This window comes from Medicago truncatula, chromosome 2 (assembly GCF_003473485.1).
Source record: "Medicago truncatula cultivar Jemalong A17 chromosome 2, MtrunA17r5.0-ANR, whole genome shotgun sequence".
Classification (NCBI taxonomy): Eukaryota; Viridiplantae; Streptophyta; class Magnoliopsida; order Fabales; family Fabaceae; genus Medicago; species Medicago truncatula.
The window spans coordinates 33,462,351-33,477,544 of record NC_053043.1 but is presented as its reverse complement, the minus strand read 5'-3'; the positions used below and the strand labels follow the sequence as shown (position 1 = coordinate 33,477,544).

At 31.6% G+C, this 15,194-nt stretch overlaps 2 protein-coding genes across 2 annotated transcripts; both read left to right on the top strand.

The window, feature by feature from the left end:
* Positions 1-4,462: 4,462 nt before the first annotated feature.
* On the top strand, positions 4,463-5,632 carry LOC11441783 (F-box/kelch-repeat protein At3g06240). Its single transcript, XM_003596027.1, has one exon. It carries the CDS (start codon positions 4,463-4,465, stop codon positions 5,630-5,632), a length of 1,170 nt encoding a protein of 389 aa, XP_003596075.1.
* Positions 5,633-10,510: 4,878 nt separating this feature from the next.
* Positions 10,511-11,683, top strand: LOC11445825 (putative F-box protein At3g16210). The gene has a single exon (XM_003596025.1). It carries the CDS (start codon positions 10,511-10,513, stop codon positions 11,681-11,683), a length of 1,173 nt encoding a protein of 390 aa, XP_003596073.1.
* Positions 11,684-15,194: the final 3,511 nt, after the last annotated feature.

Sequence of the window (15,194 nt, the reverse complement as noted above, 5' to 3'; positions counted from 1 at the left end):
ATGTTTATGTTGAAGATTTATGATGTTGATTTTGGTGTTAGTATGTGTTGATTATATTTTCATAAGATGATGAATACGTTGTTGTTATATTAATACAAGAAGATGAATATGTTGTTGTTATATTATTATATTATGAAGAGATGATGTATATATAATTATTATTATTATTAAGTGAATATCATGTTATGTTGTTGTTATATTATTATATTATGACGAGATGATGTATATATAATTATTATTATTATTAAGTGAATATCATGTTACGTTGTTGTTATATTATTATAAGAAGATGTTTATGTTATGATGTAGATAATTATTACTATTAATAAGAGATGATTATATTGTGTTGTTTTAAAGTTATTAGTGATGATGATTACATGATGATATCTATGAGTTGTTAAGTGTACTTGATGATGTTTATGTTAAATTGATAAGTTGTCTTTTATTAATGAATTGATAATGAGATGTTTGATGAATAATTATTGTTATGAATTAATGATGTTGTTATGTTGTATATGAATTAGGATTAAGATGTTGTTATGCTATATATGAACTATGACTATGATATGATGATCTATGTTTGTTACGATTTGGTTAATATGTGTTAAATGATAATTAGAAGTTGGTTGAGTTATTAAGAATTATTACATGAAGAATTATTATTACTAATAGATGAAGTTATTTGTGTTGTTAAATATAATTATTGAATTATATGCTTGATATTATTGTTTTGTGAAATCTCACCCCTTCTGCTTGAAAATGTTGCTCTTCGTATGAGTAACTTGCAGGTATTAATGATTAGTAGAAGTGGTGGCTCAAGTGTCTTTAGGTGCTCTGATACGTAACGGGATGAGAATTTGTTATTGCTTTCTATTCCTTACGTATTGTTTCTGAAGAGTTATGACTATGTTTTTAGAATAGATTTTTATGACATAATTGTAAAGAGGCTTTAGTGCCAAAGACTGTTTTAGTTATTGAAGAAATTCCGCTGCGAAGTATTAAAGATTTTGTTATTGAATTTTAAAGGATAAATAGTTATTTATTCAGTTTATGATTTTAAGAAAAGAAGTGTGACATTCCGTTTTTGTTAATTACTCTGATTAAATAAATGAAATTTTCACGTTGGGAAAACGGGGTGTTACAACCTGAACATACCTAGTATTGATTAGGAATGAATGTAAGATCAGAGGGAACCCAGAACAAGTTTATTTTGGGAGTTGAGTGGTACTCGCCATGGCGAGTAAGAACTCTCGCCTCGCGAGCACAGCCAGGATGCAGTTGCTTGTGTGTTTGTGCGATCTGTGTCGCACGTGTTGATCTAGAGTGAACCCCTAACTAGTAATAAGACCTAATGATGACGTTTAATGCAGTCTGTAGAGTTGTTTAAGTTATGTTGATATTAATTGGACATGAACTAATGTATTGTATATTCATGCAAGATATGAAAGCTTGATAATGATGCAATTTATGTGCTATTGATATAATGATATCAACTCGTTTATGTGACCTGTTTATGCTGCTTCCGTTATTTAACTAAGTGCATAAGTATATGATGAAGTTAGCTCCAAATTATTGGATGCATGTTGATATGTTGATTACGATGTTTTGTTCATAAGTGTCCATGCATAGCATCTCATTGAGCTTAGTCCTCACCATGAATATTAGGAGCTTTGTCCTCCGCACGTTTTATAGGAGCTTTGTCCTCCGCACGATTAAAGTATATTAATACTTATGATGACGATTGGTACCACATGCATATAAGGAGTCTAAGAGCATTGTCACATTGTCATGATTAAGAGGCCTTGTTGATGATGATTGAATACGTGATTACGTGATAAGTGTTTATCATTTATGTGATTTTGTTCATGATAATTGGATATATGATTATGTTATAACTGTTTAGCAATTATGCAATGTTATTTAAGGAATGATTATGATGTTAATTTATGATTCGCAATTACATTGATTAATGTTATTTGATTATGAAATCTCACCCCTTCTGCTTGAAAATGTTGCCCTTCGTATGGGTAACTTGCAGGTGATCGTGCTTAGTGTGCAGTTTGCTTTCGTGAGTTGGCCTTGCCTTCACTGTGTCGTCTAGGTCGCTCTGATACGTAACGGGATGGGGTTTAATGTTATAACATGCTTCATTCTCTTACGTGACTATCATGTTTATGTTTTATGATGTTGAACAATTATTATGTTTTGTTAAGTTGATTTAACTCTTTTGAGATACTTTATTGGGGCCTGCGTGCCAAACTGATTTATGACTTCTGAACTAATATTCCGCTGCTATGTTAAGATTTTATGTGGAAGTTAAATTATTATTTAACTGTTTTTGGATTACGTTTCTTTGTGATATCCCGTTTATGGTTTTTACTCTGATAAATGTTTAAGAATTTTGTATATTGGGAAAACGGGGTGTTACAGCCCCCACATGGTTCGACACGTTTAAATCTCCTAAAGGAGAAGTCGCTTGTAAAGATTGTGCTTGTGAAGATGATTGTGAAGAGGATGAACTGGCACGAGCCATCGATTTACCACTTCTCAAATGCATACACAAACAATTTGTTGTTTTTAGCAATAAAGTTACCCAGAAATAGTAACGAAATCCTAAAAACGGATCTCACCAGGGAGATGGATTTTGAAAAAGTTATTTGAAAAACATCCCACCGTACGTGCCAATTTGTTTGCCTGTGTTTTTGGCAAACTACAGGCTAGTTCTGATTATTACAAGTGAGACCGAACTAGAGATCTCAGGAGCATGTTGTGCAAAGGTTTTGATCGAAAAAAGGTTTTAAAAAAGAGCCACGAGATGCACTCAGGTTACTTAGAGAGCAGGACGGGTTTCTAAACAAAAGGCACCGTCTCTCGATAGGTTTGAGATTGCGAACAAAAGCAATATAAAGTAAAAAAAGAAAAGATAAAGACTTTAAGCACGTAAACTTAAAGGAAAGGTATAATGCATTACATTAAAATAAAGGTGGTATACAAATCAGTTTACATACATTCTGTATAACTCGTTTCCTTAGACGCCGGTAGTTTGAGTGTTGTAGAATTCTATAAATGATTTACGACCCATTTTCCGGCTTGGAAACACTTATTTATACTAAAATAACTGATTGGTGAACCACTAATCCATGACCAACACCTCCTCCATCTTGGGCAACCGCTTGCCCCACGTTTCCAATAAGGAAACCGTTTCCAAGTTTGAAATCGTGCTTTACCGCCTTCATTACTTGACTTCGACGCGATCTTTGTTCTATCGAACTCCATGTTATGCGCTCTGGCTTGTTATCTTGTCGAAATCCTAAACCTAGAAATGAGAAAGTCTTCGATTCCTGCAAAGTAAAAGGTCAAACAAATGTTGACCATATTAAACGAGCCTGTCAAAATTTCAGGCTAACAAATATATAGTCTAAATTCTTATTTTTGTAATGACACCAACAACAATCGTTATTTGTTTAAGGCTATAATTGAAATAATGAAAAAGTCAGTCCAAAATCTCATATTTTCTTCTTTATATAAAGTAAGTATAAACTCATATAGTTTGTTACACTTTTTAAATGATAAAGGAAAAAAAATAGAACATATATATATATATATATATATATATATATATATATTCATATCATGTTTGTTATATTTTTTTTAATATTTAAATTTATTCTTATCTATTTATTACATGTGTTATTTGTATTGAAAATTAAGGGCATTTTTGAAAAGAGAAAAAGCCAACCCAAAAGAGCTGAAGTAGGTTATTTTCTATATATATAGTATAGATATAGATAGAAAATAATGTGATTGTAACAAACTATAATTATATTTTTCATTGTTATCAACAATATAACAAACACAATATAAATTCTCGTCTTTTCGAACTACACCAACACAAATTTTTCACTCTTATATTGTAACAAATTATACTTATCTTTTTCATTGTTATCAACAATATAACGACCATAATATAAATTCTTGCCTTTTCTAACTACACCAACAAAATAAGTCAACCTAATTTGTTGTACTCCCTCCGGTCCTATTTATGAAAGACGATTGACTTTTTAGATACATTGAATAATTTATGTATTTGGTAAAGTAAATACATGAGTTATTCAATGTACATATAAAGTTAAGCGTTTCTTGTAAAAAGGACCGGAAGGTGTATTTTCTTTGCATATAGTATCTATAGATATAATTTTCTATTTGACCTAATTAGTGTAATATACATGGCCTATGTTTGACCCGGTTGGTGTATTTTCAAATTGGTGGCTCGTCAATCGGGTAATTTTCCCAAAAGTTCGTAACCCTATTTTTAATATACATGGCCTATTTTTTTTAACAAATTTAGGTTAAGATATTTAAACACGCCTTGGACAAATTTCGTAACCCACTGTTCCGTTTTATTTGCTCTGCTTTCCACACAGCACTCGCGTTATTGCTCAGAAGTTTGAGAAATCAATCCATGGCTGCGATGAATGAAAAGGTTAGTATCTATGTTCCTGAAGATATCGTCTTCTCTATTCTTTCAAAACTACCTTTGAAATCTGTGAAACGGTTTACTTGTGTAAACAAACTTTACACTCTTTTATTTGAAAATCCTTATTTTGTGAACATGTTTTACAAAAATATGGTTTCCAAATATAATTCATTGTACGATGAACCATGTTTCCTCCTAAACCATGAGAGTAGCAATTTGGAAAGTAAGTTGTATTTGATTTCTGGAAAGAGAATTGAGAACAAAGTGCCATTGAACTGGCCACATCCTTTTAATCAAAACCCTGGATATAATTACTATCAGCCTTTTATTGCATCTTCTTCTGTTAATGGCACTCTTTGTATATACGATGAAAATGATTATCATCCAACTATTGTATTGTGGAATCCCGCTACCGATGAATTACATATTGTTCCTAAGGACCACGATTATTATGTTATTTCCGACTTTTCTGATGATAGAGACATTACCTATACTGTTCATGGATTCGGTTATGACAATGTTAGCGATGATTATAAGATTATTCGATATGTTGATTATCATGGAAAGCTTGACACTCTTTGGCAAGGCCCCTATTGGGAAATATATAGTTTAGAGAGTAACTTTTGGGAGACACTTTATGTTGATATGCGACATCGTTTTTGGAGTTCGGTAGGTGCTGGGGTTCACTTGGATGGAGTGTGCCATTGGTGGAGCAAAGAAGATTGTGAAACATATGTGGTATCATTTAACTTGAGCACTGAAGTACCTGTTACCACTCTACTGCCCTCAGAATTGCATGATCTAGATCAACAACATGTTAATAGAGACTTGGCGGTGTTAAATGGGCATGTAATTATGATCTCCCGTTATGTGAAGACCACTTCTTTCCACATATCAATATCAATGTTGGGTGAGCCCGGGGTCAATGAATCATGGATTAAGCTCTTCGATGTTGGACCCTTATCTGACATTAAGGGGTTTATTGGAGCAGGGAGGAAGGCCGATATATTTTTAAAAAAAGCTGATGATGAACTCGCATATTTTGATTTAAATACTGGAGTAATTCAAAACATTGGTGTTAAAGTAAACTCATCTTGTTCTCAAGTAGTATTTTATAAGAAAAAAATTCCTCCAATCGGAGGAATCCAAAATTAGTTGCTTTTGTCAACTAGATTTAATGTCTAGTTTTAATTCTCAAGGTTTATGAGAATACTTATTAGGATTTAACATTTTATCATCAAATTGAATGATTTGGTTCTTTTAAATGAAATTCAGATTATCAGTTGGCTATGTTATATTTTTTTATAGATTGACCAGCATGGACTCAAACATTTGAAGTGTGGCGAAGTGAATAATCTGGAATTCTAACCCCGACCCCTAAATATTATTGTCGTTGCAGTTATCACCGAGATTTTCATATAGAACTATCTGTTATATTTGTTATCAAGTATAAGTGAAATCTTAATTTCTATAGTATCCTCGTATTGTTCTATATAGTTTTTATGGTTCTGATTTCTATTTTGATTGAATGAGTGATATCTTCTCTGTATATATATCAAACTATATATATCTTCTCTGCTATCTTTTCTATTTATGTTGGAAAAATAAAATTATTTTGGAAACTTTTGGTGGTGTTCTAATTAAACTATATACCAGTTTAAACTTCAATACATCTTGCTCGTATTTTCTATGCACTATATTCCTAAATATATCGGTTTGAATTAAATTATAATATATGATCCTCTCCCTATTTCTAAATTCTTTGGCATTTGATAATTCTCCCAAAAAAAGAAAGAAAAAAAAAAGGCATTGATGTTTTCCTTACTGTAATTATGAGAGCTCCGCAAAGTTGATTTGATATTGATGAATACTGGAGATTAATACAAAACGTAATCAGGATGAGCCTTGTTGAGGAGAACTCTATTTTATGGTTCTGGTGTATTTTAGGTTTCAGCCGTCATAATTTACATTCTTTCAAAAAATATGTGTGGAAACTAGTAGTTTAAACTGCCGGTCAATTTTTTTAAATAAAAAAGCTAGTAATTGCACCTAAATCACAATTACCAGTACAATTATAAATTATTTTTCAAGTATTAATTGTAATATTACATAGTAACAAAAAGTCTAGCAAGTCCTCTTCTAAAAAACAAACAGTCTAGCAAGAAATTTAATAGAACGATGTTAGTATAGTCATTAGCAAGGCGTTGGCATTTCTTAGCTTCTTTCTGCTTAGCTCTCTGCAGTAACTCTTCATATAAAATCTTTAAAAGAAAAACTAAGTATCAAATTCTGACATCTTCTTGATTGAGATATTTTTTTCAACATGCACATGAGATTCCATGTTTGTGAAGTTAGTCAATGACATTATAAGGAGTCGACAACAACATCAACCAAGCTTTATGGGGATGACTTCATAAGGAAGCACATACATGATTCTACAACAACAACAATAAACCATGAGAGGGAATCAAGAGAGAGAAACTTTGGAAGTGGGTGGCTCCACTAAGGGTTTTGAAAGTGACAGAGTGAGAAATTCACCACCATAGATTACCTATTTCCACCACCTTGACCAAACAACAACCACTTTGATTTTTACCAACTTTTATGAGGAAGTAAAAACCTTTGAGCCGTGGAAAACTTGCTTGTTTTGAAGGGTAGGGGAGATGTTCATCCCTAAGAAGTGGAACAGATGGGGGAAGAGGTTTGGTTTTGTGAAGTTCAATGAGGCGAGGGATGTGGAGGAGTTGGAGCGGAGGTTGGGGAGGGCCTGGGTCGGATGCTGCTGTTGTCCAGAAGGAAGGAAGGACTGAAACTCACCCGAAAGTGAGAAACGCAACGGTTGTGCACACTAAATTGTTCAAGGATGCTAGGCTCCGGTGACGGCGAAGCCAGGGTTGAGGATGTTACAACTGATCCGGCACAAAAAAATACATCCATCGGAGACATCGTTGGAGAAACACAATAAGTGTTACAAAATTATATTTGTATAATAAATAATCAAAAATGTTTGTGATGTTTGCAGACTTTAGTGAGGATATATTTGAATTGAGTGTCTTTCCTACCATTGAAGAAAGGTCTTCCAATTAAAAATTGTTTGAAACACTTTGGACCAATAATAGAAAGTTTAATCGTAGGTTGATTATAGTTATGCAAGAAGACTGTGCTTTATTAGGTTTGCTAGAATTGAACTAACTGCGTTTAGAAAAGTGAAGAATATGTAATATCAAGAAAACACCAACAACTGTGTTTAGAAAAGTGCATGAACAATATGCAATATAAAGAAACAATCAACTGTACTCGTCCAGTTTGGTATTAATCAAAATACAAAGGAAAAAGATAGCAAAAACTCATCCATGTTGGGAGCAAAATAATTTGAAATTCTTAATTAATTGATATTAAGAAAAATCATCAATAACAAAACTGAGTTGTAAATCAAAAGAAAACGCCACAAAAAGGACCTTGTGATGCGTGAGTAGAACAAGGAAAAAGAACGACATCGCAAAGTTCAAAACAGCGTCGATTATTAAGAAAAAAAGCGTCGATTTGCAAAAATGACAGTGGTCCAAGAACCAACCAAAATCCCGCAAAAATTCTTCAAAACAGCCCAACTGTCAACAAAATCAACTTTCCCATGCCTCATTTTCCACAACTAACTCAATCTCATTTTGTTTTGGATCACGCAATATCACAAGAGGAGAAGCTTGAAAACCAAACCCTCTTGCATAGAATTCATGCAGCCTTCCCTCACTATATGAAAACAATTGTTTATGATCAAATATGTTAGTATTGTAAAAAATAAACACCAGATATATTATAGAACACTATAAATTATTTTTGTTCTCGATAAGCTCTATACCTACGGCTGAAATCCGTAGGTCAAACCCAAACGTTTTGTCCTATGGACGAAATTAAATTCCGTAGGAATAGGTACATTTTTGTCCTCGAAAACACTACCGTAGGTATAGGTATTTGGGGTTATACCTACGGTAAAAGAACATCTACCTATGGTTTTCGGCTGTCACTAAAAGGCAAGTTTCTTGTAGTCTGCAGACTAAATAGAACATTACTTGATTTTTTTACTTGTCAGTTATCATTAGTATTTTCTTTTCAAAAGTTCATTAGACAGTGTGGGAAATCTTGAGAATTACAAACATATAGAGGAAGTTTAATAAGTTGAAAACGATTTCCACGGCTACATATATGTTAAGTAGGTAAAAAAACCTAAGTACAGTTGTAAATATAATAATCTAGTCAAGTTATCAAGTTATATGTGTACATAGAATATAAAAAACAAAAGCACACTTCGTTGCACTTAATAAAAAAACTATACGTCCTCGTGAGCTTAGCTCAGTTGGTTAGAAAATATGCAAGGTCCGGGATTCAAAACCCCGGCCACCACCAAAAAAGTAAACAAACTATACGATAATTTTTTTTATCTCCAAACTGCTTGATTCTTTTCGACACAAAACATATATCGTGAAGAAACTTGAACCTATCAAGAGAATATCACATGGACAACATAACTAAAAGAATGCACAACACAAATAAATCAATGACAGTCACACAGAAGCCCAATTAAAGTATTTTTATTAAAAGGAAAAATAAAGGTATGCGAATGATGGACGAATTGGCAAGTACACCAAATCGTAACAAGTAAAAAAGTCTCATTAAATTGTGTGTTTGGAAAAATAAAACATTTAATTGAATGTAGGCAAAAATGCAAATAACAGAAAATAAATGTTGAATTAAGGACCTTATTGGTTAGAAATTCACCATTTTAAGGTGACTAAGTGGGATGTCAGGGTTTGAACCTTGAGGCTTGCATATATTATACAATGTTTATACATATCAATGTTATTTAAAAGTAGCGTTCAAACGGGCACGATGCGATAACGCGTGAAAATCACGAATAATAATTTTATAAAACTTTGATTTAAATTATAGGTACTATTAGAAAAACGGGCAATCACATGCTCGTCTTTCCGCTCTTTTATTGTATTAATGCGTGTAGATTATCAATGATATTTAATAAAAAAATTGCGAGTAAATTGCAAATGATATTTTATATAAAATAAATAAATTATATAGATTAAAATTATAAGTATAGATATTTGTGACTTTCAAATGTAACAAATTCAACAAATCATATTTATCTTTTTCAATGACAACAATAATATAACAAATATTTTTATCTTTTCAATAACACCAACAATATAACATTAATATTAATGAAAGAAAAAAATTGTATAAGGGTATAATAGCAAAAACAAAAAAGCTAGCCCAAAATCCCCACAAAGTGCCCGTCTTTCCGTTTTTTTATTGCGCTAACGTTTAAAAATTATAAAAAGTTATTTTTTATAAAATTTTAATTTTGATTAAAAGTAAAATTATAAATGTTTGTTGCTTTTAAATTATAACAAAATAAACTAACAATCTTAAATTATAACAAATTTTAATTTTAATTTTGTTATATTTTTTTAATATTTAAATTTTTTCTTATCTATTTGTTACATGTGTTATTTGTATTAAAAGTTTAGGGCCTTTTTGAAAAGAGAAAAAGTCAACCCAAAAGAATTTATTTATTTTTTGACAAGAACCCAAACGAGCTAAAAGGGGGTTATTTTCTTTATTTTTTTAATTTTAAGAGGAGTTATTTTCTTTATAAATAGTAAAGATATAGATACAAATAGCAAATAATGTAAATTTTTCACTTTTATATTATAACAAACTATACTTATCTTTTTTATTGTTATCAATAATATAACAAACATAATATAAATTCTTGTGTTTTTGAACGACACAACAAAATAAGTCAACCAAAATTGTTGTATTTTCTTTGTATATTGTATCTATAGATATAATTTTATATTTGACCTAATTAGTGTAATATACATGGCCTATGTTTTTTAACAAATTTAGGTTAAGATATTTAAAGACGCCTTGGACAAATTTCGTAACCCACCGTTCCGTTTTGTTTGCTCAGCTTTCCACTCGGCACTCGCGTTATTGATCAGAAGTTTGAGATATCAATCGATGGCTGCGTCCAACGAAAAGGTTAATATCTATGTTCTTGAATATATCGTCTTCTCTATTCTTTCGAAACTACCTTTAAAATCTGTGAAGCGGTTTACTTGTATAAACAAACATTGGACTCTTTTATTTGAAAACCCTTATTTTGTGAACATGTTTTACAATAATATGGTTTCCAAATATAATTCATTGTACGATGAACCATGTTTCCTGCTAAGCCATAAGAATAGCAATTGGGAAAGGGAGTTGTATTTGATTTCTGGAAAGAGAATTGAGAACAAACTGCCATTGAACTGGCCACGTCCTTTTATTCGAGACCCTGGAGGATATAATTATCCTCTTCCTTTTATTGCATGTTCATCTGTTAACGGCACTATTTGTATCTACGATAACATTGATAGTCATTCAACTGTTGTATTGTGGAATCCCGCTACCGATGAATTACATATTGTTGCTGAGGACCACGATTATTGTGTTATTGACGGATTTTATGATGATAGAGACATTACCTATACTATTCATGGATTCGGTTATGACAATGTTAGTGATGATTATAAGATTATTCGATATGTTGATTATCATGGAAAGCTTGATACTCTTTGGGATGGCCCCTCTTGGGAAATATATAGTTTAAAAGGTAACTATTGGGATGCAATCAATGTTGATATGCCAAACTGTTGTTGGAGTAAGGTAGGTGTTGGAGTTCACTTGGATGGAGTGTGCCATTGGTTGGGAATAACAGATTCTGAAACATATGTGGTATCATTTAACTTGAGCACTGAAGTGTCTGTTACCGCTCTCATTCCCTCAGAATTGTTTAATTTAAAATGGGTTGATAGAGACTTGGCGGTGTTAAATGGGCATGTAATTATGATCTCCCGTTATGTAAAGACCACTTCTTTCCACATATCAATATCAATGTTGGGTGAGCCCGGGGTCAATGAATCATGGATTAAGCTCTTCGATGTTGGACCCTTATCTGACATTAAGCGGTTTATTGGAGCAGGGGAGAAGGGTGATATATTTTTTAAAAAAGATGATGATGAACTAGCCTATCTTGATTTGACTACCGGAGTAATTCAGAACATTGGTGTTAAATTACATCCATATCATGATTTTTCTCAAGTAGTGTTATATAAGAAAAACATTCTTCCAATTGGAGGAATAAAAGAGTAGTTGCTTTTGTCAACTAGATTAAATTTCAATTTCTTTTTTCCTTGCATCAAAATTTCAAGTTTTAGTTCTCAAGGTTTATGACAATACTTATTAGAATTTAACATTTTATCATCAAGTTGAATGTTTTGGTTCTTTTCATTGCAATTTGGATTGCCAAGTTGCCTATGTTATATTTTCTTTGGTCAAATAACTTAGTAACTGAACTCCGGTAACTGCATGTTATTGTTTTGCCGCTATCAATTGAGTTGTAGATTTATTATCACAAGTATAAGAGAAATCTTAATTTATATGGCTTCCTCGTATTGTTTTATACTTTTTAAGTTTTTATTGTTCTGATTTTTATTTGATTGTATGAGTGATATCTTCTATATATATCAAACATTTTAATTAAAGTATTTTTTATTGTTATATTTATGTTGGAAATAAAGTATTTTGGAAAAGTTTGGTGAAGTTCTAATTAAACGATATACCAGTTTAAACTTCAATACATCGATCATGATTGTATTTTCTATTCACTATATTCCTAAATATATCGGTTTGAATTAAATTATAACATATCCTCTCTCTCTGTTTCTAAATTCTTTGGCATTTGACAATTCTCCCAAAAAAAAGGAAAAAAAAAAGGCATTGAAGTTTTCCTTACTGTAATTATGAGAGCTCCACAAAGTTCATTTGATATTGAAGAATATTGGAGATAGAAAGGTGTAATGATACAAAATGTAATTAGGATGAGCCTTGTTGAGAAGACAAGGAGACACATACATCATGATACAATAATTGATAGAATGGGAAAATAACATGTAAAAATGGCTCAACAATTATATCCAAAATGAAGTTTCAAATTCAACAATCATAACTAACCATTGATTGAATGTTCTGTGGTAGATTTAGCTTTATATCAATAATTAACATGTAAAATTGGCTCAACATTTATATCCAGAATGAACCAAACCAAGTCGAACGAAAACATCTAAAAAAAAGTTGAAAATGAAAGAGATAATTGAATTAGGGTCAAGTCTGTTTGGAAAACGAATGAGTTATTTTTTTTTTTTTCGAATGGCAAAAATAAAAGTGGGATAGTGAAAGGGAAAATGAAAACACCTAATGTTAAAAGTGGCTAACAATTGCCCTTAAATATCTTTTACACCCTAATTCATCAATCAAATATTAAAAAATGGGTCATGTTTGACACTTGTTAAAGATTTAAAACTAGAAATGATTGATAAAAGTTATGTTGAAAAAGTTACTTTTTACTGTTTTGAATCCACAAAATTTTTAAGGTAACATTTCCATTTTAAACTTTCTTAACAAGTTGAAAATAACTTTACTCTGAAGGATTTTTGGATTATAGAATTCGAAATGAGTTTTCACCTTTGCTTTTTGGTGAAAATAAGTTTTTAACAAATTTGGATTATGCAATCCGATCACAATAATAGTTCAAATCGTCAAATCCAAAACACCTAATGTATAGGGCGTGCTTCTTATTTGTTTTGGATTATACAATTCGAACACTTCATATGCCCCCTCATATTTAAATAATTCAGGTAAAAACCAATCAGAATTAAATGAGCACAACCCCTCAGGCATCTTATAGCCAGAATTAACCGAAAACACTCCCTCAACAAAATTTGAAGAACCTCCCTTTCCCACACAAAGAGATCCCTATGTGAGCGTCCAACTCCTCACATCGTCCCTACTATTCCACAGCTCCCCCACCCTAATGTTCTTTTTATTCCAAATCACTAAGAGCCTCGGAAAGAGATCACGAAGAACACCTTCGGAAAGCCATTTATCCTTCCAAAAACTAGTTCCCATGCCATTTCCCATCTTTTTCATCACCTCCGTTTTGAACCAATACACACCATCACATCCTTCCACCAATTCGAAGCAAAATTAGGCAAAATCTCTCCACCCACTTCCCCCAAAGTACCGACTCTCTCCCCGTATTTATCCTCAAGCACCCTCTTCCATAAGGCTCCATCCTCCTTAATAAGCCTCAATCTCCATTTATTAAGGAGGATGAAGCCTTATGGAAGAGGGTGCTTTTCAAGGTGTATGAGTTTCAATGGTTTTGCCGGCCTTCCAAAAACTGCTGCGCGAAATTTTTTGGCCAAGATCGGCCGTTTTTCAAGATTAAATGTGATATTTTGGCACACTCCTGCTTCGGAGTTGGAGTTAGTCTCGAGACTTGATGCCCCAAATTAAGCCTTATTTGTGGGTTTTTCTTTTTTCCTTTGTCATTCTACCAAAAACAAATTTTGTAAAAGAATTTTATAGTACAACCATTTTTTACTATAATTATTACAAACAAGCATGTTCATCTTTCAAATTTTATAGATAAAAACTATAGAAATTATTTTGTTTTCCTATTATTTTTAAAATGCAAGTTCTTTAATTGGTAAAGAATAATAAAGAGATAAAAATAAAATAAAGGGGGCGTAAAATTCAAAGAAATAATATTAAGCAGAAGGCCTTGATCGGGCCTTGACACCTGATCTATTAAGGTGTATGAGTTTCAATGGTTTTGCCAATTTCTCTATCTATAAAAAAAAAAATGATTATGAGTCAAAATCTAGATTAATAGTACCCTTTAATTTCTCGTGACAACTAGAATGTGAACACCATAAAAAAATATTTTTGATAAATATAAATGGTAAAATTGAAAAGGGAAAAGTCACACGACTTTTTTATCCTCTTTATATAGTATAAATTAAACCCATTTAATATATAATATCTTTGATCAAATATATATTTTTTCCTAGTATATATTTCAAATCTCATCTATATCCTTTGGTTTATTTCTTTGTGTTGAAGCCGATTTGATTTTTCCTCAGGTATGATGATCCTTTTCTACTTATATTATAATCCTTTTTTTATTTTTTGTATTTTATGTTTGTAGTTCTCAAAATTAGTCCTCATTGTTGTAGACTAATATACCTGAGACGTGGTAGATTTATCCATAAGTCTATTTATAATGTTTGATTCATATATTATATATATTTTTTAAAAGAATATGGGTCAATTGTTTCAGCAGATCAAGTTGATAAGTTTCTTCCATTATTTTGATGTGAATATTTTAATTTTTCTTTCACATATGATACTAATCAGACAATCATATCCAAATTCTTGTTTATGTGCCGTGATCATTGCATGTGTTAATTGATAAACCATGGACTATTTCGATTGGACTTTTTTTTGGGGCACTTAACAATTGAAACTATGGTTTTAAATTGTGTCTGTAATATAAAAGATTCATGCATGATTGCAACAACAATCACATTTAAAATCATGCTTGAAACCATTTGTGAGGTGCTTTTACTTGGCTTGAACATGTCTAACTTGTTTTTTGTTTTTATTTCAGGATAATCCACCCTTGGTATTTGTAAATCACATTCAACTCCAGCTAATCCAAATTGAATATTGCTTGGACCAACGTGAGTTAGTACTGTCCAACATTTAATTCCTTCAATTTAATCATATATCAATGATGATTTTTTTTTTCTTTTATGTT